General features: G+C 35.2%; 2 protein-coding genes across 4 annotated transcripts; one reads left to right on the top strand and one right to left on the bottom strand.

Moving 5' to 3' along the window:
• The first annotated feature begins 285 nt into the window (after positions 1-285).
• Positions 286-16,248, top strand: LOC129798814 (juvenile hormone epoxide hydrolase 1-like). 3 transcript variants are annotated; one of them, XM_055842175.1, is made up of 6 exons: positions 286-1,599; positions 4,821-4,995; positions 5,432-5,647; positions 11,267-11,813; positions 11,874-12,065; positions 15,734-16,248. In XM_055842175.1, exons 3-6 carry the CDS (start codon positions 5,453-5,455, stop codon positions 16,192-16,194), a joined length of 1,395 nt encoding a protein of 464 aa, XP_055698150.1. In that variant the 5' UTR covers positions 286-1,599; positions 4,821-4,995; positions 5,432-5,452; the 3' UTR covers positions 16,195-16,248. The 3 variants fall into 3 exon arrangements, with proteins under 3 accessions (XP_055698150.1, XP_055698149.1, XP_055698148.1); XM_055842174.1 differs by having other exon boundaries at positions 286-1,706; XM_055842173.1 differs by having other exon boundaries at positions 1,535-1,754.
• Positions 16,249-16,277: 29 nt separating this feature from the next.
• LOC129798816 (actin-like protein 6B) lies at positions 16,278-23,438 on the bottom strand. The gene is made up of 5 exons (XM_055842192.1): positions 23,118-23,438; positions 22,919-23,052; positions 22,699-22,858; positions 17,178-17,239; positions 16,278-17,104 (listed from the first exon to the last, which is right to left on the bottom strand). The coding sequence occupies exons 1-5, from the start codon at positions 23,320-23,322 to the stop codon at positions 16,391-16,393; spliced, it is 1,275 nt and encodes a 424-aa protein (XP_055698167.1). The 5' UTR covers positions 23,323-23,438; the 3' UTR covers positions 16,278-16,390.
• Between the last annotated feature and the right edge of the window lie 9 nt (positions 23,439-23,447).

Raw genomic sequence — 23,447 nt, 5'->3', positions numbered from 1 at the left:
ATTCAATTGCAATTACAACTCAGTTTCAAAAATTCGAAAATTTCCAGACAATTTCGAAAATTCAAATTTCAATAAGAAATTTCAACTAATTTCGAGTTTTCAAACAACATTTTCGTAAGAATCCAGGGGACTCTCCACACGTAAGTGAGAAATCCGAAAAAGTTAAAATAACATTCCGGAAATGTTTATTTTACCCTGCAGTATTGATTCAAAATCGGTGTAAATATTACATAGTTGTATTAGGGGTTAAAATTACCTTTTGTCATGTTAATTTTACACTTAAAAAGGTGTAAAATTAACATTAAAAAATGTTGATATATTTTACACCTAAAAAGTGTTAAAGTTATGAGGAAAAAAAGTTAATCGTACCCCCGTTTTTCTATCTCAGTGCAGGATTATGCATATTTTCGTGACTGAAGAAAATCGCGCAAAATGGCTTTATGCATACTGAAAATTTGCATATCCTCAGGAGATTTCTTTCAAATAACTTACAGAACACTATTCAAGAATTAAACTCCAGCTTTGAATGGGAAGATTTAGAGGTACTTTAAAAATTATTTTACAAATTAGCTCCCAAAAGTAGGCAATTTCTACATGATTATTTGCATGAGCTCATCAGGTGCATCATCCCGAAGTGCATAATACCACAATATCCTGTATTTATCACTCAAATTCCACATTTTGATTTCAATCGTCGCGTCGGCGTATTTCATATTTGAGGAATTTGGACTGTGACATTATTAAGAATTTAACCTGCCGATGCATTAGTTTATTTCAAATACAAGTGATTATTACAAAAATCAATTAAAATTAATAACAGTAAATTTACACAACCGTGTAACTTTTGTGTATTCACATTTGTGTTGCATTTACACGATAAATACACAAACTTTTCGCCAGTATTCTTTATATCTATCAAAAGTTTATCTACCAAACTGTAAATTTTATGATTTTTTTCATCAAATTTTGCATAAGGGTTCATATTGTGTTAATGAAATACACGTTGAACTATAAGCATATATGCCTATAGGAGGTATAGGATATTGTCATTACACAACCTTGAAATATATTTATTATGTGCTTTTGCATAGCATAACATCGATAATTAAGATGCAAAAATGAACCAGTAATTATCGTCTACGTCTACAAATAATTGAAAATCAGAATCATTGACAAATTGAACAGTCGTGTTTCTGGGGTATGATTTTCATTATCAAGGATTAAAGGGGGCATTTATCAGCTAAAGTACTCGCAAAGATCACAAAACAGCAGTTCGTGAGGGAAAATTGATAACGCACAAATATTATCACAAACTCTTCATATTATTAAATTATTCAAGTAATTTATGAACTGAATCTTGAATTATACTTTCTTCGTCATAATCTATCTATACAATCAGTTAAGATTTTGAGCTCAATATCGTCACACCGTGTTCCAATTGACCTTCGCGACCGGCTGGGAATACTTCGATCAGAAAGAAAATCACACCGATAACACAATTTTCCTGTCCTTGTAAACTCCAAAGAGTCACTTTTGATGAGGCAAAGATTCTGAGTGCATGTTTTGGGTTTGTTTCTCGCGTAGAATATAAATAAATTCGTGAGTGAGAGTGTAATAAAATGTGGTCTGAAATAGACACACAGAATAGTATATAAAGTCAACAATTCTTCGGTGTAGTGTGTCTGTTTTGTTGTGTGATAAAGCCGGTGTTTATCTAATATATACATTTTTTATACGCGCTCAAGTTCAAAACAGTATGACCTCGATTGACATCAGATTAATGAACTGGAAAAGAAGAAGCTGTATAATTGATTGCTTCACATTAATTTCTTAAGCATGGATTATTAATTTTTATTATCTTGCTATTTTGATAAATTTTCAAAAGCAAATAAATTAAATTGATTTTTATGAAATAATAAAGAAAAAAATTGTAAAATTGTTCTTTAATGTTTATGAATTCCTATTGAGGACTTACAAAATGCTCGTAAATCGCATAACCCACTAAAAAGTTCGTAAATGTTTGTACTTTTTTCGCAAACATTGTAACATGATCACTTGAATAGCATTTTTTTGTTCTGTTACAAACATTTTGTTTTCATAATTGTTCGTAAACCCTCAGAAAAATGTTCGTAAAATTTTGTCATTTGTTTGCCAGACAAACAAAAATGTACCGACAAATGTTTGTAAAAGATCAAAAATGTTCGTCAAGTGATAATGTTACGCACAAACCGCACAAAGTTTGTGAAAAAGTACAAACTTTTACAAACTTTTTAGTGGGTTTTACGGTTTACGTGCATTCCGTAAGCCTCCAATAGGAATTGACAAACATTTACAAACATCTTTACGAAACATTTTTTTCTGTGTTGTGAATTACGTTTTTCGTTTCGTGGACATCCAATTAAGGCGAATTAACTGTCCAAAATTACAAGAAATGTACAATATTACAAGCATAGTGTCCAAAATTACAGTCAAATTCATGTCTACATTTTAATTCATTTTTAAACGTATTAATTTAAATTATATAAAAAGCAAAGAGAAAGTAGAAATTGAAAGAGCGTGCGGTATCCGCTTTGAGATCGCAAAAATATGTAATTTCGGTGTCTACACACTAGTAGAAATTTTCGTCAACAATGGCCTTTTTTTAAAAAAAATTCTGACGTTTCTGCCTACAAGGATAGGGGAAATTTTCTTTGGCATTTTTTAAAGAAATTTCTACTAATGTGTAGACGCCATTTTATGGATCTCAAGAGTTAGCGATTTTCGTTCTGAGATCGCAAAAGTATGCAATTTCTTTCTCAGAGATCGCAAGAACGAGCATTTCCGCTCTGAAGTCGCGAAAGTATGCAATTTCTTTCTCAGAGATCGCAAGAATGTGCGATTTCTTTCTCAGAGATCGCAAAAGCATGCGATTTCTTTCTTAAAAGTCGCAAGAACGAGCAGCATAGCAAATGTATGCAATTTTCTTTTTCAGAGATATCAAAACAGTATAATTTCTCTTTTAGATATCGCAAGAGCGAGCGATTTCCGCTCTGAAATCGTACAAGTATGCAATATATTTCCCAAAGATAGCAATTGAGTGCGATTTTTTTCTTTTTTTGAGATTGCCAGGGCGTGCGATTTCTGTCTTAGAGATCACAATAGCGCACGATTTCTTTCTTAGAGATCGAAAAACCATGCGATTTCCGCTCTGAGATCGCACAAGTATACAATTTCTTCCTAAGAGATCGTAGAGCGTACAATTTCTTTCTTAGATATCGCAAAGGCGAACAATTTCCGCTCTGAAATAGCACCAGTATGTAATATATTTCTCAGAGATCGCGAGAGCGTGTCATTTCTCGCTCAGCTATCGCAAGAGCCTGTTAGTTCCGTTCGTTAGAGTGTTTGATTTTTTCTTAGAGATCATAAGTACGAGCAATTTCCGTTCTTAGATTGCAAAAGTATGCGATTTCTTTTTCAGAGATCGCAAAAGCATGCGATTTCTTTCTTAAAGATCGCAAGAGCTAGCAATTTCTGCTCTGAGATTGCAAAAATATGCGATTTCTTTCACAGAAATCGCAAAGTGAGCGATTTACTTCTTAGAGATCACAATAGTGAGCGATTTCTGCTCTTAGATCGCAAAAATATGCAATTTCTTTCTTAGAAATCGCAAAATTGAGCAATTTCTGCTATTAGATCGCAAAGATATGGAATTTCTTTTTAAGGGATTGCAAGAACGTGCGATTTCTTTCACAGAGATCGCAAAAGTATGTGATTTCTTTCTTAAAAGTCGCAAGAGCAAGCGGCATAGCAAATGTATGCAATTTTCTTTCTAAAAGATCATAAAACCGTACGGTACAGCGATTTCCGCTGTGAGATTGCACAAGTTTGCAATTCTTTCTATGAGATCGCAAGAACAAGCAAATTCTGCTCTTAGATCGAAAAAATACGCGATTTCTTTCACAGAGATCACAAAGTGAGCGATTTATTTCTTAGAGGTCACAATAGTGAACGATTTCTGCTCTGAGATCGCAAAAATATGCAATTTCTTTCCTAGAAATCGCAAAAACATGCGATTTCTTCCTTAGAGATAGCAAGAGCTAGCAATTTCTGCTCTGAGATCGCTAAAATATGCGATTTCTTTCTCAGAGATCGCAAGAGCTAGCAATTTTTCCTCTGTGATCGCTAAAATATGCGATTTCTTTCTCAGGGATCGCAAGAGCTAGCAATTTCTGCTCTGAGATCGCTAAAATATGCGATTTCTTTCTCAGGGATCGTAAAAGCATGCGATTTCTTTCTTAGAGATCGCAAGAGCTAACAATTACTGCTCTCAGATAGCAAAAATATGCAATTTCTTCCACAGAGATCACAAAGTGTGCGATTTATTTCTTAGAGGTCACAATAGCAAGCGATTTCTGCTCTGAGATCGCAAAAACATGCAATTTCTTTCATAGAAATCACAAAAATAAACAATTTCCGCCATTAGATCGTAAAGATATGGCATTTCTTTTTAATGGATCGCAAGAGCGAGCGATTTCCGCTCAGAAAGATTACAAAAGCTTGCGATTTTTGCAAGATTTCAGCCTTTTAGTAGTCTAATAATTTAAGTAAATTCATAATTTTAGGTGTGATTCCTTCATAATCACACATATATCTTATTGATTCATTTGAAAGCTTTAAATAAATTATGTGTAATTTTAAGCCCTATTTTCAATTGAGTGTAATTTTAACACTCGCTGAAAGAATTTTACGTATAGGTGACTTTCTTTCATCTGAAATTGTGCCATTCACATAAAGTTGTTATTGTAATAAATTCTAACAATAATTAAATTTATTGCGTCCAGAAAAAGAGTCAAGGTCTTGCTGTATTTGAGCCATTTCGACACACATTTCCACCAAGCCGGCCGGCTTGTGTATGTGACCAGGCTGTTAATCAGATGACGGAGCATTTTGATCATTAGTGCTTCACCATCCGAGCTCAACGCAGGTTTCGGTTGCCAGTTCCATAGAAACCTTCAGGTGAGTACCTCTTTCTTACAAAGCAAATTTATTGCCAAAACTTAAACTGAAAACCACGGAGAATATCAAGATAGTGACGATAGTGAATGAATTGGATTGAATGAGGCGCCAAACAGCTTCTTGAAGCAGATGTACGTTCTTTCTTCGACTTGTGAAATAGATTTTTTTTCCATCAAACAGTAATCTCCTCTGTCTTACAAATACAACTTGCGTTTATTCCCCACCATATCGCTCTCCACGATAGTCTCTCTCCCTATCAATTTATGTTCATTCCACCAAAACTCACACACCGTCGAAAATTGTCCAACAGTGCGAAGAGTGAGGCCAGGAAGACAAGAAGAATTTCCACTCAATTTGTGTTTTTCTTCCCAAGACGCTTCACATTCTACCGTATTCTTAATTGCATAACTGGAATCTCTTGTTTATTCCTGTGCAGAGTTGTGACACTGCTTCCAAGATGAGTTTACTGAAGAATTTTATTCTCATCTTCATTGGGATGTGTGGCTTTTTGGGTGTAAGAATCTATAGGCAGACCTTTGGACCACTACCCAAGCCCAATGTAGATGTTGCTGCCTATTGGGGTCCAGGAGATAGGGCATCCTACAAGGAAGACACTGCTGTGCATCCTTTTAAGATTTCCTACTCCGCCGAGGTGAGTTTACGTTAAATAAAATATCTTCTTTTCTAATTATCATCGCCCATTATGCATAAAAAAATTACAATTGAGTTGCTTTGTATATTGCGTGTTTGTCCTTGAGGTCAGTTAAAATCTCGTCAGTTGGTATTGAATTGAATTTACAAAGTCATGATCATCTGGCAAATCATTCAGAAATATCAAATTTATAAACATAAATGACCAATTAGAAGAAATATTTATAGAATTCTAAATAAATTTTAGCAGTTATACACATTTTTGAGGGAAAATATTGATTTTAAATCGGCGTGAAACGTTTTCTAAGATATTCCCCTTCTCTGATCTTGATTGTCACACAAATACACAGAAATATATGAAGTAAAGGAAGTAAATCAAGATTTGCGAACCCTAATTCAAGATTTCGCAATATCCAATTTCAAGGTGAAAATCATTGAAGAATAAAAGGATGATATTTTTCTTTTTTTAATGAGAAATTAACAGATGAGATGGTAACTTTAATGGAAGCAAATAACACGAAATTTAATTACTGAACAAAAGATTAAATTTATGAAATATATTATATATTGGAAATATATCTAGAAAGAAATTTTATCGCATAAGAAGAGTAAAAATATCAATTTGTGTTATTTAACGTTAGGATATTACACAAAGAAAACTAGGCCACGCCCAGCCATGCCTCTTTCATAAATTCTAAATGACGAATCGGTAATTTTTTACAAATACTCCCTGCGTTCCGAAATAAGTAGTACGTTTGGGAAAAATTCTTGTTCCGATATAGGTTATACGTTTGGGAAAAAATTGGGATTAAGGGAAAGTTTATTGGTAAATTTTTTGTGTATCAACAAATATCGATTGTAAAGAACTATTATTAATGTTCAGATCTAAAATTGGGGTCCAGTCTTGATGGTAAGTTGAGGAACGAATGTCTTAAAAATGTCTTTACGTTTTATTTTTAATCTAAATTAGGTGCTAAATGGTTAGAGATAGGGTCTTGGGACCTTCGGTGGACCCCCCCCCCCCATAAGTTGACCCTGGGACCATTAATATATCCTTTATTTAGCCCCCACCTTTCCCCTTCCCTTGAAAAAAAAATCGCACGGCATGTTTTCGACCAATCACAAAAAACATTGGTTTGGAGGGGAAGGGGAGGAGCGGGATAAAAACTAGGGACATATTACTGGTCCCAAGGTCAACTTATGGAGGGATCCGCCGAAGGTCCCAAGTCCCTATCTCTAACCATTTAGCACCCAGATATTTGAACACACAAAAAAGCTCATTCTACAAAATTTGACCAATAAAAAGTGTCATATTGGCAATGACTGTTGAGTTCTACTTATGCATACTAAAAATGTAGAACAAATTCTAGCCTATAATGTTAATCACAGTCCATTTTTTAATAATTAACTATCTACCGGAGCTCTTTAAAAAAAAACGCGAAAAATAGACAACTTCAACAGATGAATTCCTCAACTTACCATCGTGATAGGATCCCCATATTATCCCTGAACATGGAGGACAGTTCATACATAAGATATTTGCAAATAACAAAAACATTTTCTGAAACCATTCCTTAATCCCTAATTCTTCGCCAAACGTACGACTTATTTCGGAACGGAGGGAGTATTAAATAGAAGGGTACTACAATACTTCTGATAAAATGAGCCCTGGAGTTCCAACTAGTGCAGAATTAGAGTCCACATTTTTTCACAAAAAAAAAGATGGCAAAACGTTCCAGCTTCGCTGAGTGCTAGAACTCACAAGATAGAGCTCACGTGAGTTATGTTTTTCACATAATACTTGTGTTCATAACGGTTAACTATCGATTTAATTTGGTTCATAAATTACAAAAAAAAATATCTTACAATTTATAATTTTTATTAAATTGCAATTTTTTAAAAGCATTTTACTTTTAAACTCTAATCCATACTAAGTTTTGAAATAAGTTTGAAGTACTTAAAAATATAACCTTCGAAAATTCAATGTCGAACATTTTTTCAGTCATAGAAGTACGATTTCTTGTTTGGCGGCCGCAGATACATGCGATTTCCTTCTCGGATATTACAAGAGTGCGATTTCTTCTTCAGAGATCGCAAGAACGTTTGATTTGTGTCTTAAGAGATCACAACAATATGCGATTTGTCTCTTAGAGATCACAAGAGCGATCATTTTCCGGTTTGATATCAGAAAAGTATGCAACTTCTTTCTCAAATATCGCAATAGCGCGCGATTGCATTTTTATTAATCGTAAGAACGTGCGATTTTATTTAGATCGCAAGAGCGAGCGATTTCCTATCTGAGATCAGGAAAATATGCAATTTATTTTACAGAATCAGAAGTCGCAAGAACGAGTGAAAACAGTCAAGACAACGAAAGCTATTAGGCTGCCCCCAAAACGTATTCGAAAATCATGAAATCGCAGGGCCCGTTTTCGAAATAAACCAAAAAACATGGTTTTGAAGAGGAGGGAAGAAAGTGAATCGAAAAATTGTCAAAGACCGCAAATCGATATCGATATCTTTTACCGTTCGACCTCTAGCCCTTTAACAAAATTTCGGACGAATAAAAATCAAATATTAAAGAAAGATAGACAAATTACAAGTACTTTACAGATTCATTACCGATAGGGATGGATGCAACCGGATTGCAAATTTCAAGACCTTTCCAAAAAATCCAAATTTAAGCAAATCGGTTAAAAAATGGGCCCTCCGGAGTATAGTTAAAGTTTTACCTACGAAAATTCGATGTCGAAAATTTTTTCGGTCATAGGAATGTCTTTAACAGTTTGAGCTCTAGAGACCGTTGACAAATTAAATTTGAATAAAGCAGATTGTTATCTATATTACTCTCTCTTTGAGTTCGTGCAGTAAAATCAGACCACTCTCCCATAGGCGCACTATACGAATAACAACGTAATACGTAAAGGATATCAAGTACATATCATGGGGCAGGGAGAGGCCATGCCCTATCCTACACAATATTTAAGAACAAAAAAACAGAAAACTAAAAATTATTCAAAAACACTAAGATTTAGCTCACTTTAATAGCCTTGCTATCCCAAAAAACGCCTTTACTGGCCTAAAAGCCCCTTTTTTGAATCTTATTAGGTTTCCAAAAAAGCTCAAAATTATTTGAAAAAATCATTTATTGAACTAAAAATGTATTTATGGTAATTTTTTTAAAGAAAAATTGCGCAAAATTTTGATCAACTTCTGTTTAGTGAAGTTGCAATGTCATCTAACCGACCGTATTCGCATCCGGAATGAAATTCTTCATGTGAATTTTCGTGGGAATTCCTCTTAACTCTTTCCGGACCGCAGCATATGCTGCAAGCCAATTTCACAATTTTTAATCAAAAATATCTAAGCTCAGGAATTAATTGAGGTCCTACAAACAATATCTCACATTTGGACATCCTTATAGTTTGCAATCATCCACAAGAATCGGATTTATATCAATTCTGAATACTTAAAAAACATTGTTTTTCACAGAACATTCATATGCTGCTTTGGGTACTCTCGTCCCAAAAGAGACGAAAGAGTTAACAGTCAGTTAGAAGAACTTTCGCGAATGTTTCGAGTTTTTCACATCCGTTCACAAATAATCAAAATCGGTTTGCATTGAATTTTTGGGGAATTCTTGAAAGGAACTTTGCGCAAAAAGCTTTTGAGACCTGTTTTAAAGAGTATTTTTTAAGCTCATTTAGTAATGTTTTAATTTTAGATAATTTTTATGGAAATCTTCTCGTCTATACAAATAATTTAATAAGATAAAAAAAATCTATTTGAAAATAGTTTAATGACGAATTTTAAACAGAAAGTTTATTAAAAAATCCAAGAAAATTTTACAGGTAAAATGAGGCTATTTTTAATCCCATTTCCTTAAAAAAAAAACAGCCAATATTCACTCTTTGATTAATTCATGGAGATTATGGTGCTATTCCAAAGAGAAATGAAAAGGGAAAACATTCTCATAATTTTTTTTTGTAGTAGATATAACTGTTCTCATTTGGTTCTGAGTTGTTGTTGGTTCTTGTCTCGACTGTTTAGTGGCTTTGGAAAAGACGAGGACTGGGGAATACAGTCGAGACAGGAACCAACATAAAGAAAAGACGATACCGTTAACCCTTTAAGGACGATTGGAACACTTGTGTCCCATAAAGAAAATAATTTTTCCTGACTACCTAAAGTTATTTTTTTCTTATGTCTGTACATAATTGTAAAGTAGAAGGTTGAAGGAATCTAAAATATTTTTTGCAAGTCTTTAGCTATTTCCTATTAGTTAAATATTTAAGCTCAAAAATGGTGGATTTTTAAATTCTCAAATTCATAATTGATTTTATTTATTTTTTATATACTTCTAATTTTTTTAAGCAAAACCCTTTTGGCAATAAAAACTACAATACTCATACGTAATATTTTTCAGTAAACCGAAAAATATTATTCATTGGTATTGCCAGAAAAATTACTTAAATTTTTGGCTATTTTTGTCCCTATCGTTCATAGAAGCACAGAATAGACCGAATCAGAGTCTGTTGGACTTTAAAAGGTTAGATGTAAGACTTATCATTGATTATGCTTCTCAGCCTAATTTTTATTGTTGATTTTCAGTCCGTAAAAAGTGTCTCGTCGTTAAAGAGTTAAAGCGTATTAGAACAGTCATGTACTAAAAAATGTTCAGAAGATTTCCCATTTTAATTTTTTATCGGAATAGCACGATTAAGAGGATCATCCCTGTCCAGAATATCAGTAAAAAAATATATATATATATTTTTTTTTTGCCCACCCTACCTTAGGTCTTCGTAAAAAAATATGTTTCTTGCAAAATGATTGACAGTTCACATAAAAATAGACTTGCCTTTGAAGAAGGCGTGGCTTATATTCTTTTATGTAGATTTCAGTAATTTCAATAATGAAATCTCTCTTGTTCGGTGCCGTTTTTAAAATGTATTTTTTCGAATATCTAAATGAAATCTGAATTGCTAATACGTATGATTCATATTAAAACTCTTTTTTCAACTCTTTTAAGAAAGTAATTATCCGCTTAAAAAACAATCTAGCCTACAATGTTTTAGTTTTTCAAGTACAAGAATCATTGGGGGCGTGGTCTATTTTTTAGACACTAATTATAATCCTAGTTAAACCGTATCTAATGAGAAGTTGCGGTGGATTTGGAAAATCATTTAAAATTCGCAAAACTTCAATATTAATAGGCTATAACACTTTGAAGGGATAATTTTAATTTTTCTTCAATTTGTAAGTTCAATAATAAATCCCGGAAATGTTTTTGAGTACAGACACAATTCAATAAAAATGTACAAATTCCGTAAAGAAGCCTCAATGAAATTTTAATTTCCTTTTAAACAACAAAGTTGAAGACCTAATTTCACGATAACTTTCATATCATCTTTCACGTATTTTTTTCTTCAATTTTATCGCAAGTATTTTCCAGACGTGTTTAAACAAGATATTCATGTTGATTTCGCTTTCTAGTCAAATAATACCGATAAGACGTGGACAAATTGATAGAGTACACATCACCATGGAGCAATCCAATTTTAATTTTCACAAATCATTCCTTTAAATCCCCTCCAACTGTTTCACATTGTAACTTTTGCAGGTGATTAGTAAGCTAAAGACTCGTTTGGAGAATGTACCCGAATACCATCCGCCCCTGGAAGGTGTCAATTTCGAATATGGTTTCAACAGCAATCACCTCAAGCAGGTGATTAAGTACTGGAGGGATGGATACTTGAGCAAATGGGAACTGCGTCAGACCTACCTCAACAAATATCCCCATTTTAAGACACAAATTCAAGGCTTAGACATGCATTTTATCCACGTAAAACCAGCCAAAGCATCTGGACGTCCAGTGCTGCCAATTCTTCTTCTCCACGGATGGCCAGGATCCGTTGTAGAATTTTATTCATTGATTGAAAAACTAAAGGGTAACGAAGAGTATGATTTCGAAATTGTTGCACCTAGTCTACCGGGATATGGATGGTCACAGGCTTCAGCTAAGAAGGATTTGGGATATGTTGAAATTGCTGTGATAATGAGAAATCTAATGACTCGTCTGGGCTATCAGAAATTCTACATTCAAGGCGGTGATTGGGGATCAATCATTGGCTCAAGTTTGGCTACACTCTTCCCCGAAAACGTTATTGGTAAGGACTTTCAAAACAATCTCGAAATGGCAAAGGAAATTAAACCTTGTCCTATTTCAGGCTATCATTCGAATATGTGCGGAGCTATGGCTCCATCGTATGCTATTAAAATGACCATCGCCAGCTTCTATCCTTCATACTTCATCCCCAAGGAATTTGTTCATTTCTTCTATCCCTTCTGGTCAAAGTTTAGTTTCATTCTGGAGGAGAGTGGATACATGCACATACAGTGCACTAAACCTGATACCATTGGTGAGTATTTTAAATTTGAATTTGTAAAACTCATTTCATTGATCAAACCTTACACAGAAAATGTTGTAAAATTGTCCGTAAATGTTTGTGAATTCCTATTGGGGACTTACAAAATGCTCCTAAATCGCATAACCCACAAAAAAGTTCGTAAAAGTTTGTACTTTTTCACATTTTTCGAAATATGAGCCCTTGACGAACATTTCTGCTGTTTTCTACAAACATTTGTTCGACCAATTTTGTTTGTTTGACGAAATTTTACGAAGAAATTACGAAATTTGACGAACATTTTTTGTGTGTTTACAAACATTTACAAACAAATATTTGTAAAAGAATGCTCGTTAAATGATCATGTTACGAACAATATTTGTGAAAAAATTACAAACATTTACAAAATTTTTAATTAGAAGGAATTCACAAATATTTATGATTTTTTTTCTGTGTAGTTGAGCTCAAAAACTGTGCTAATAATCTAATTATTTTCAAAATTATCTAATCAAAAACAATTGAGATTGCGATCCCTACAACCTTTAAGAATTCCACCATTCACTCACTTGAGAGAAATCCGAAAAAGTTAAAATAACATTCCGGAAATGTTAATTTTACCCTGCATTATTGATCGAAAAAGGTGTAAATATTAACCTTTTTACGTGTATTATGGGTTAAAGTTACCATTTTCATGTTAATTTTACACTTAAAAAGGTGTAAAATAACATTAAAAATGTTGATATATTTTTACACCTAAAAAGTGTTAAAGTAACGAGGAAAAAAGTTAATTAGTTTGTCAGTGTTCCTAAAGACTTAAGTTCAAAATTTTACGGTAAATTTAGATCAAAAACATTAGAAATTTTCGTGAAAACGGAGAACTTAAAAAACCATTACTTAGATAATGACCACTACACATTACAGAAATTTATGTCCATATTGAAGAGTTTTTCCTACACAAGCATAAGGAATTTCTTTCAATATGGACATATATTTCTCTAGTGTATAGGGGCCATAATACACGTATATCGCATCAATATACATCAAAACATCAAATTTTGAAGTATTTTGGAAGATATTTGTCAAAAATTGGATTTTTGAAGGGCATCACAAGTACTATACTGTAGAGAAAAATGTCAAAACTCCGTCAAAAAGATATTTTTTGTCAAAAATTGCTCCCAAGAGGCTTTAATTCTCTAAAATTTTGTACAAAACTTTACGATATTTTTGAAAAATGTTATCATGCTGTTGGACTGTTTTATTCGTCGTCCGTGTGTTACCAGAATTTAAAGCTGAACGGTTACAGAGAGCAACTTAGGATTTTTTTATATGAATCGCAAGAGTATCATTAATAATAACCATCATTTTTCGTACACTCCAGTTTTTCCAAATTAAAACCACGTTTTTTTTTTATATCAAATGTATCGAACAATTTCCGTCAAAAATTGCTTTTTAAAGAAAATTTTGACGCATTTTTACAAAAATTAAGGTTCATATTTCTACAGATTGAATTCAAAGAAAGAACAGTTATATAATCCACTTTTTTCAACTTGTAACACGGCTAGAGGCCAAACTGTAAAAGATATAGACTTCGGATCTTGGACGACCCCCACCATAACTCAACATTATCTAGGACAGTCTTTTTTTTTCTTTTCTTGACTGCCTAATTCTTTTAATACAAGAATAATTAAGATACGAATGAAATAATGAACGAACGAATCTTAAAATGCTTAATTAAAATTAATAAATAAAATAATAACAAATTAACAATTCTTTAAGCAAGTGTTAAACCAATCAAAGAATAGTGTCTCAAAAGAATACTACAAATGGGATGATTGTAAGCTCATTGCAAAAAAGACATTTTACCCATATTATGTTAATTCTTGCAATTCACCAAGAAAAGAACCTAAGAGTTTAAACAACTGTACGACCGTGTTACACTAACTCGGTTACATCAACTGATATCGCTATTTCAATCTTTGTTTTTTTGATGTTTGATTTTATCTCGACTAAAGTATGTGTTTAAATGCTTTCGACTTTAGAATATACTTCAGCCGAGATGAAATTAATTTTGCAAAATTTATAAGGAATATCAAATAGGAATATGCTCAGGAATTTCGTGAAAATGCGTGCATCATATCCAAGAATCTAACGATTATGGACTTCGAGTACGAAAAAAAAAATTGTCAAATAAAAAGTTTAAGTAAAGGCAAAACCGCGAACACCAGAATCCCGAAAATCTAAAATCCAGAAGAGACAGAATACCGAAAAGACAAAATTCCGAATACGCTAAAATCCCGAAAAGACAAAATTCCGAATGCAAGAATCCCGAAAAGCCGAAATCCCAAAAAGCCAAAATCCAGAAAAGACAAGATCCCGAAAACAAAATCTCGAATGCGTCAAAATCCCGAGAAGCCGAAATCCCGAAAGCCAAAATTCCGCACGCCAAAATCCCGAAAAACCCAAATCCAGAAGAGACAAAAAACCTAGAAAAGATAAAATCCCGAAAAGTCAAAATTCTGAAAATTAAAATCCCGAATAGCCGGACTCCAAAAAAACGTAAAATACAGAAGAGACAAAATCTCGAATGCGCCCAAATCCCGAAAAGCAAAAATCCAGAAGAGACAAAATCCCGAAAAGACGCAATCCAGAATGCGCTAAAATTCCGAAAAGCCAAAATTCTCAAAGCAAAGATTCCGAAAAGACGAACTCCAAAAAAAACCATCCAGAAGACAAAATCTCGAATGCGCCCAAATCCCGAAAAGCAAAAATCGAGAAGAGACAAAATCTCGGAAAGACGGAATTCTGAATGCGCTAAAATCCCGAAAAGTCAAAATTCTCAAAGCAAAGATTCCGAAAAGACGAAAACCCGAAAAACCAAAATCCAGAAGAGACAAAATCCCGATGACAAAATCTCGAATGCGTCGAAATCCCGAAAAGCCGAAATGCCGAAAGCTAAAATTCTGAACTAAAGTTCCAGAAGAGACAAAATCCAGAAAAGACAAAATCCCGAATGCGCTAAAATCGCGAAAAGCCAAAATCCCGAAAAGCCGAAATCCCAAAACCCCAAAATCCAGAAGACAAAATCTCGAATGCGCACAAATCCCGAAAAGCTAAAATCCCTCAAGCCAAACTTTCCGAAAGCCAAAATCTCGAAAGTCAAAATTCTGAAAGCCAAACACTCGAAAAGCAAAAATCCCGAGTACGTTGTAATTCTGATTGAGCCAAAATCCTTAAAAAAAAAAAAATAAAATCCAGAAGAGACAAAATCCCGAATGGATCAAATTCCAAAAGACAAAATTCTGAAAATTAAAATACTGAACGACAAAATTACGAAAAGCCAAAATCCCGAACGCCAAAATTCCGAAAGCAAAAATCCGGATAATCCTAAAACCTAAAAAGCCAAAACCGCGAATAAGCAAAAACCTCGAAAAACCAAAATCCGGAACGCCTAAATTTCAAAAGGCCAAAATCCCGAAAAATCAAAATCTAAAAGAGACAAATACGTTTTTGTAGAAAAAACTGTCCAAATTAAAAAAAAAAAACTTAGTTTGTGTAAAAATTCATGGGAAATCTGCAATTTTCAAGACCAAATTAAATTTTCCAGCATTGAGAATTTCACTTTACCATAAACTGATCTATGACTTTTTGTATCACTAAATATTTTTTAACTTCTTAAATTTTAGGCACTGCCCTAACTGATAATCCCATTGGATTGGCTGCATACATTCTTGAGAAATTCTCCACCTGGACAAACCGAGACTACCGCAATTTACCCGATGGAGGACTCTCCAAACGCTTCACAATGGACTCCCTCTTGGACAACATCATGGTGTACTACCTTACAAACTCCATCACAACATCCCAGCGACTGTACTCCGAAGCCTTTACCTTCCGGCAATTGGCCATGAATATGGACAGAGTCCCTACGAGTGTCCCTACGGGCTGTGCTCGATTCCAGTACGACCTGTCGCACAGTATCGACTGGACGCTCAAGGATAAATTCCTGAATCTAGTCCACAGCACTTACTACGAGCAAGGAGGACACTTTGCCGCCATGGAAGTGCCCGATGTGATGTACAAAGACCTCATGGATTTTATTGGGAAGGTTCAGAACCGTGGCAAAGCCACCAAAAGTGAATTGTAATTGTCTAAATTTGTAACTGCATTTAGCAATAAAATGGTTTGTTTAAAAAAAAAATTCAAGGGGATGAAAAAAAAACACGTACCTGATCATCTACTTGGAGAGTCTTAAAAATTTCTTCAATCTGCACAATTTCACAAAATTCCATCAGAAAAAAAATCCATTAATCTTAATCTATCCGGGAAGAGAGTTGCATTATTTAGGGACATTTCCGCTCCACTTGACTCTTTCCAGACTCCTCATATTCCTGCGAAGAGATCCACATTTGCTGGAATGTTCCAATGCTAGCAAGAATTGATCCTCCAATCCAAGCTCCAAAGCGCCTTTCGATACTTCCATTGGCAGAAATCATCTTGAGCCTGGTATTCGATGGTGCCCTGAGCTGTAAATCGCGATTGAGACGCTCTGGAAAGCCCTGAAGCAGGGAATTCCCTCCAGTCACAACGACTGATCCATAGAGTGACAATCTCACATCAGCATCGCACATTCCAACACTCGTGGACGCCAACTGACCAGCGCCCAACATTGTGTGATCAAAGAGACTCTCAGCCAATTTGAAGCGCTCAGAACCAAAATCCTGATGAAATCCCGTGGGGAATTCATAGTGAACAGCTGGAATTTGGGCTGCAGTTCTTTCGTCATACGGTGACTCCAACACCTGAACCACTGACATCTGGTAGTCCTGCAGCAGTGATCTCAGCATATACTGCTGCCACGAGGCTGTGATCTTGTCTGGGAGATTCTTCATCACGAATCTCGGAGTATCTCTCTCTTTGATGACATCCTTACTCTGAATACAATAGGCCGGGGTCAAATCGATCCCCTGAGCCTCAAGATACTGACGACATTGCATGGACAGATAGTCTCCGCCAAGAGGAGACTTGATTATAGCCTGAGTCAGGACATAACCTTCCTGAAAGGAAACTTTACTGCAATTTCTTTCGAAGGAAAATCCCTGAAAAATCCCTCAAAAAAATCAAACTTACATGGACAGGAATTGCTGAAGTATGCGTGGCTCCGCTGTCAACAACCAAAGCTGTTGCTCTCCCTAAAAATTACCAAAATCAAAATATGGCAGAGGATAACCTAGAATTCCTAGAATCTAGCTAGGGTAAGTGTGCCAAATTTCGGCATAGTTGCATGCAAGCGCCAAAATCTCAAATTTGAAATGTAATATTTTTAATACAAATTGATTTTTTTTTATTCCTTTTTCTTAAGGATTGTTGCTTGGAAAATTGTTAACAATTTATCGTCTTTATTTTCTCTAAAATCATTCTTAGTAGATTTTAAAATGAATAAAAATATAAACATGGCTTTGGTCCCCTATTTCGGCCACCTTTATTCTCACAGTTCCTTGCTCTTCGGGATTTCTTCCAATGTCTGTTTCACGTCATCTCGTTTGTCGAAATTACATTTTCTGTTTTTCTTTTGCATTGTATAATCTCTAGAGTATATAAAAACTAAAACTTCATGGAAATTCGAGGAATAATAAAGGTGGCCGGAATGGCAAGTTGGCCGGAATTTGGCACAATTACCCTAAGCTACAAATTTTACCTAGGAAAATCACTAGCTTTTTTTCAATCAGGGTAAATTTAGAAAATGGGACACTTAAGAAAAAAAAGCGGTAGCAAAGTGTTCCAGGCTTTACGAATTGCTCGAATTTGTGACTCAGATACCTCAAAAGTACTTTTGCATTATGTAACCTTTATCGGTTCTCAACCGATTAATATAAATCACTCAAAAGATCCCTAAAAATACTTATAAAAGTTATAAAATTTATTTTTGGACAAAAATTCCTTATCTTCTCATAACCGGTTCATTACCGATTCACACCCGATTTGAACCGATTTATAAATAACTCATAAGATCGCTCTCAATAACTTATGAATAATATATTTGTATTTCGGATAAAAAAAGGGGTTGCAAAGACTTAGATGCTATACCGCAAAAGTATTTTCGCATCATTTACCGTTTACCGGTTCTCAACCGATTTGAATCGATTCATAAATCTCTCAAAAGATCCCCCAAAATAGTTTTAAAAGTAATAGGATTGATTTTCAGATCAAAATTATTTATCGGTTATGAACCGGTTCATTACCGATTCAAAACCGATTAGAACCAGTTTAGTTTTGTCGGAAATTCCAAGACCTTTCCAACGACCCCAAACGTGACCCCATTCGCTAGATGAATGGGCACTCCAGTGTATTTTTAACCCTTGACCTTGAAGAACCGTTATTAGGAATGATTCAACGGTATTTTCGTCTAAGGACGAAATGTTCGCCTGGATAATCTCTAAAACATATCCAAAAATGAAAAAAGACGCGTTTTCGAGCAATGCCAAAAAAACATGGTTTTGGAGAGGAAGGGGAGGGGTGGGGGAAATGAGGGGCATGTCAACGATCCTTGGGTCGACTTATGGGGGGTCCCCTGAAGGTCCCAAGTCGCTATCTCTAACCGTTTGGCCTCTAGATCTGATGACAGCCGGACGGACAGACGGACAAACAGCGTTACGACATTTCATTTTATACTTCTCTCTCCATAGAGTTCGAGCAGTTAGTCTTCGGTTATAAACCGGTTCAGTTTTATCGGAAATTCCATGACCTTTCCAATGAATCCAAACATGATACGATTCGAATGGGAAATACGCTCTCTATGTCGTTTTTAAACCCTTGACCTTGAAAAACTGTAATAATTAGGAATGATTCAACAGAATTTTCGTATAAGGTCGAAATGTCCGCCCAGACAACCACACTAAAACATATCCAAAAATAAAAACAAAAATCGCAAACGACAACCGAACAGCCGAAAACGATAACCGGACGGACGGATAAACAGCGTGACGCCATTTCTCAGAAATCGTCTGGAACGCGAAGATTTGTTGCGAAAAGTGGTCTCCGAAGGATGGAAGGTGGACATTTTTGGAATGAAAAAATTAAGAAATTGCTGCTCTCCTCTCTCAGTGAAGATCGAGCAATAAAATCAATTTCTAATGCATTCTTAAGCAGTGCCGGCAAAAATCCAGAAAGCCAAAGTCCCAAAAAGCTAAACTCGCGAAAACCAGAATCCCGAATGGTCAAAATCATGAAAAGGACGAAATTTTACAGAGGATAATGAATGAGAATAAATTCGTAAAATATGGGATTTCGCCCCATTCGAGATTTTGAATTTTGAGATTTAGGCCGATTCGGATTTTAGGCTTTTAGCTGAGATTCTTTACAATCTCAGCTTTTGTGGCACAGGTGAAATCCGACTTCGTCAGATCGGGCCCAAATTTTGGATGTACACGTTTTGACACTCATAGATCACGAAAATCATGTGCGCCAAAACTCGATTTTCGTGACCGTCCCGTCCGTTGCGTCCGTCCGTCGTATAACCACTTCTGGAGAGAGAACGGAGAGAGATATCGACAAACGGTTTTCGGCAAAGGTTAAATGTCGATGGGTGGTTAGAAATAGGTTATGTCAGATCCACCCCCACCCCCCTTCCGCCATTTTGGAACACCACCCAATTTTGTTTTTTCGATAACTCAACCCCTATGGCATCGTTCGATCTCAAATTTTAGTATGTTATAGCTGGGCCTAAGAGCTTTCGATTAATTTCAAACTTAACCCCCTCCGAGCCCCCTGATTCGAGCAAGAGTGGGTCAAAAATTCAATTTTCAAATGGTCATATCTTCGCCTCTAATTATCGGAATTCGAAAAAATTTGGTGTTTTGGAAAGCTCTCGTAGAGCACTACAACTTGCTACACCCCAATTTCATACGGTTTAATCGAAGGTCCGATTAATCGAAAAATCGATTTTCGATTAATCGATCTCGAATGCTTTTTCTTTAAATATTAATATGTTGTAGCTCTGGTCGAGACCTTTCCAACGGTGGGTCGCACTCCTCCCTCGATGTTCCCTGACCCGAGCTCTAATCAAAAATGTCTTGACCGGACTGCATTTTCTGTATTTATAAAGGGATTTCGATGAAATTTTAGCCTATATTGTATCTGAGAGCACGATCTTTCTAATAATGGGTCCCATCCGTCTCTACCCCAACCCATTGTACCCCGACCCTTACTATACCCATATGGACCGGACTCTATCACTTATGTTTATTAACCGATTTCAATGAGCTTTTTTTCTTTTGTTGGTCTTCCCCACTCAGACTATTTAAAATAGAAAATGACCAGTGATAAGCCCAGAAAAGCTTATGGTAGCTGAGATTCTTTACAGGCGACCTCGAAATGCGTGCAACTCGGGGTGCTTGCAAATTGGAATGCGTGAAAATTCGATTGTGAGTTGAATTTTGGGGGGTAAAGAATCGCGACGAGCCAATTTTATCCATTTCGACCGACAAGGACATTAAACTCGACGCGATTCTTTACCCCCAAAATTCAACTCACAATCGAATTTCCACGCATTCCGAGTTGCACGCATATCGAGGTCTCCTGTAAAGAATCTCAGGTACCATATGCTTATCTGGGCTTATCACTGGTCATTGTCAAGGTCAACGATTAAACATATTATTATTATATTAACACGCTGGAAAGCGTATTTCTCTACCATTTTGAACAAATTTTGGGTTTTTGAAAAGGTCTTGCAAACCTTGTACCATCAGGATTGTTTTTAATCGGTTATAGACCGGTTGTGAACAAATAATAAACTTCAATTGTCATTCGAAGATCACTTACTGCGATCTTTTGAGGGATTTATGAACCGATTCAAATCGGTTGTGAATTGATAAACAGGATTAAGAGGTATCCTTTTATTTCAACTTGTCACCGTCCTGGAGCTTAAACCGTAAGAGATATTGACTTCCGGTCTTCGATGACCCCCAATAAAAAAAACATGTTTTTTCAGTTTTTCTCAAAATTGGCCCAAGGTTTTTCAATGATTTTTGGATATGTTTTAGAGGTAGTCAAGGTGAACATTTCGTTCAAACATACAGTAGACTCTCGCTCAATCGGCTCTTTTTCAATCGGGCGAAAAATTTTGTTGACAATTTTCACGTTTAATTATGAAGCAAATTTACTCAAATTCGCTGTAATTCTTCCCATTTTATCGTGATTCTTTATTAATTGAGCGCTTTTTGTGGAATTTACAAAGGCTTTGACGCCCAAATTTATCGATACACCGGATGACATTTTGCCCCAAATGCCCAATTCAGAGAGATTCTACTGTATCTATGATCGGAAAATTCGCCATTTTGAATTATTGAAGGTCTAAAGGTTAACCACTTTGGAGGGTGTATTTTTCAACCGATTTGGTTAAATTTGGATTTTTTGGAAACGTATTGAAATTTCAAACCCGGCTGCATGTCCACATCGGCTATTAATCGGTTAAGTAGGGTAAATGTCCTAATTCAAAACCATTTCCAGACGCTTTAACTTTAACAGAAGATTCAACACTTTAAAAGTTCATAATTTTTCTGAAGAGAATTACATAAATTTGCTCCTTGACTCTTCTAGAATGTTACTGTTTAGTGAAAATTCATTAGATATAATTTTAAAACTTCTTAAGAAAAATAAGCGAGTGTAAAATGCTTCTATTTGGAAACAAATTAATCCAAATGGAGACAAGGGAAAGTTTCTAATTTGGTACAAACAGTGTAAGTGAAACCACGACGAAAGGCTTCCATAACTTTATTGAATTGCCCTAAGTGCAGGATTTGTTCTTATTCCTGGTCTTTTCTTCTTTCCCATCTAAAACAATAAGAAAATCTCTCAAAAAAAAAAAACATATTTCCGGGGTTTTCTATTGAAGCATTTGCAGACACTTCAGAAAAGCCCTTTTTGTTCACGAAACAGATAATTATTTCATTTGAAAACTTCACGTAACGTTAACAATAAAGATTAGCACTTAATTTAACCAAAATTAGACAGAAATATGACATAAATATTAAACAAAACGAATAAAGAACAGTCACCTTATTGTGTTTTTCATTGGAAAACATGGTCGATCGATGAAAAATTCGATGGTGAAAAGGTACACTTTTATTTTTTCTGAGAAATTAACAAACTAAAATTTGTGAATATGAATGGATTTTCGCTTTATTTGGAGCAAAATTAATTAAATAATGAAACTGTGGTATAGAAAATGTATAAATATAGTAATTCAGTACTGTACTTATCATGGAAAAATTGATGTTTCCATTTAGAGTAGCGAAAAGTTTCCATTTGGAGCAGGTTTTGAATTAGCTTAATTTACCCTACCGATTTTTTTTAATTTTCAAGTGCTTTTTTTTGATTTATAAAACAATTCACGGAGAGTTCTATCTCGTGCGTTCGAGCATTCCGCAAAGCGGGGACACTTTGCCATATCTTTAAATTTATATTAATCAAAACTAATAAGTGAAATATTTTGCAAGCTTCGGAAAATAACAGATTTTTACAAATTGATATTTACTTAATATTAAAAAACTGAAATTATTATTTTTTGAAAATCAGAAATTTCCTTACAAATCGGTGTAAACTACATAAAATAATGATTCTCAAAATTCTTTCAAGTTCTTCTTTGACTTACCATTAGCAAATGCCGCCAGAACTGCGTTTTTAACCAGGAAAAATGCTGGTACGTTGTATTTCTCAAACATCAATTCTGTGAGTTTCTCCCTGTTGTTCCTCACATTCCAGGAAGCCTCAGAGAACAGGACAGGATGATACTCAGATTCTGACTGAATAACCTGCAACAGAAAAATTAGTATTACTTCTTGTAATCAAGTTCCTGGAGTTTCCGGGCGTACCTTTGCATACACATAGTCCAGGACTTTTTCGAATAAATCCCAGTTGTCAATCATCCCATCCTTCATGTATGTTTGCACTTCCAGGCCAGTTCTTGGGACATTCAGGAAAGTTGTATCCACGTAGTACTTGAAGTCTGCAAAAAAGTGCATAAAGTAACCTCAAAGATCTTCTTTTACCTTCCCAAATCCAGTGACTTACTCTTGCTGGGTGTGATATTGTTGTCTGGTCTGACTTCCAGATCTGTTATTGGAGTGGTATTGTCCGGACCGACGCCCACAACAGCCGGAATTTCACTTTTTGGTGTGTCTTCCTGTGCATATCCCACTCTTAGCGATTGATGTCCTGGATCGAAGACCAGAGCCCCAATCTCATCCCCACCATATAGCATGCCTCCTGAACTCATCCCTAGGGACACTTTTCACTGATTCTTATAGGAAAATCTCGCAAATTTCACAATTTTCTGCGGTATAAACAAAAAAACTGCAACTCAGACGCCGGAAAATTTGACAACTGACTAACTTCGCCTCC

The sequence above is a fragment of the Phlebotomus papatasi genome, chromosome 1 (genome assembly GCF_024763615.1).
Source record: "Phlebotomus papatasi isolate M1 chromosome 1, Ppap_2.1, whole genome shotgun sequence".
NCBI lineage: Eukaryota > Metazoa > Arthropoda > Insecta > Diptera > Psychodidae > Phlebotomus > Phlebotomus papatasi.
The sequence above is the reverse complement of the archived record's forward strand: the minus strand, read 5'-3'. Positions and strand labels throughout refer to the sequence as shown.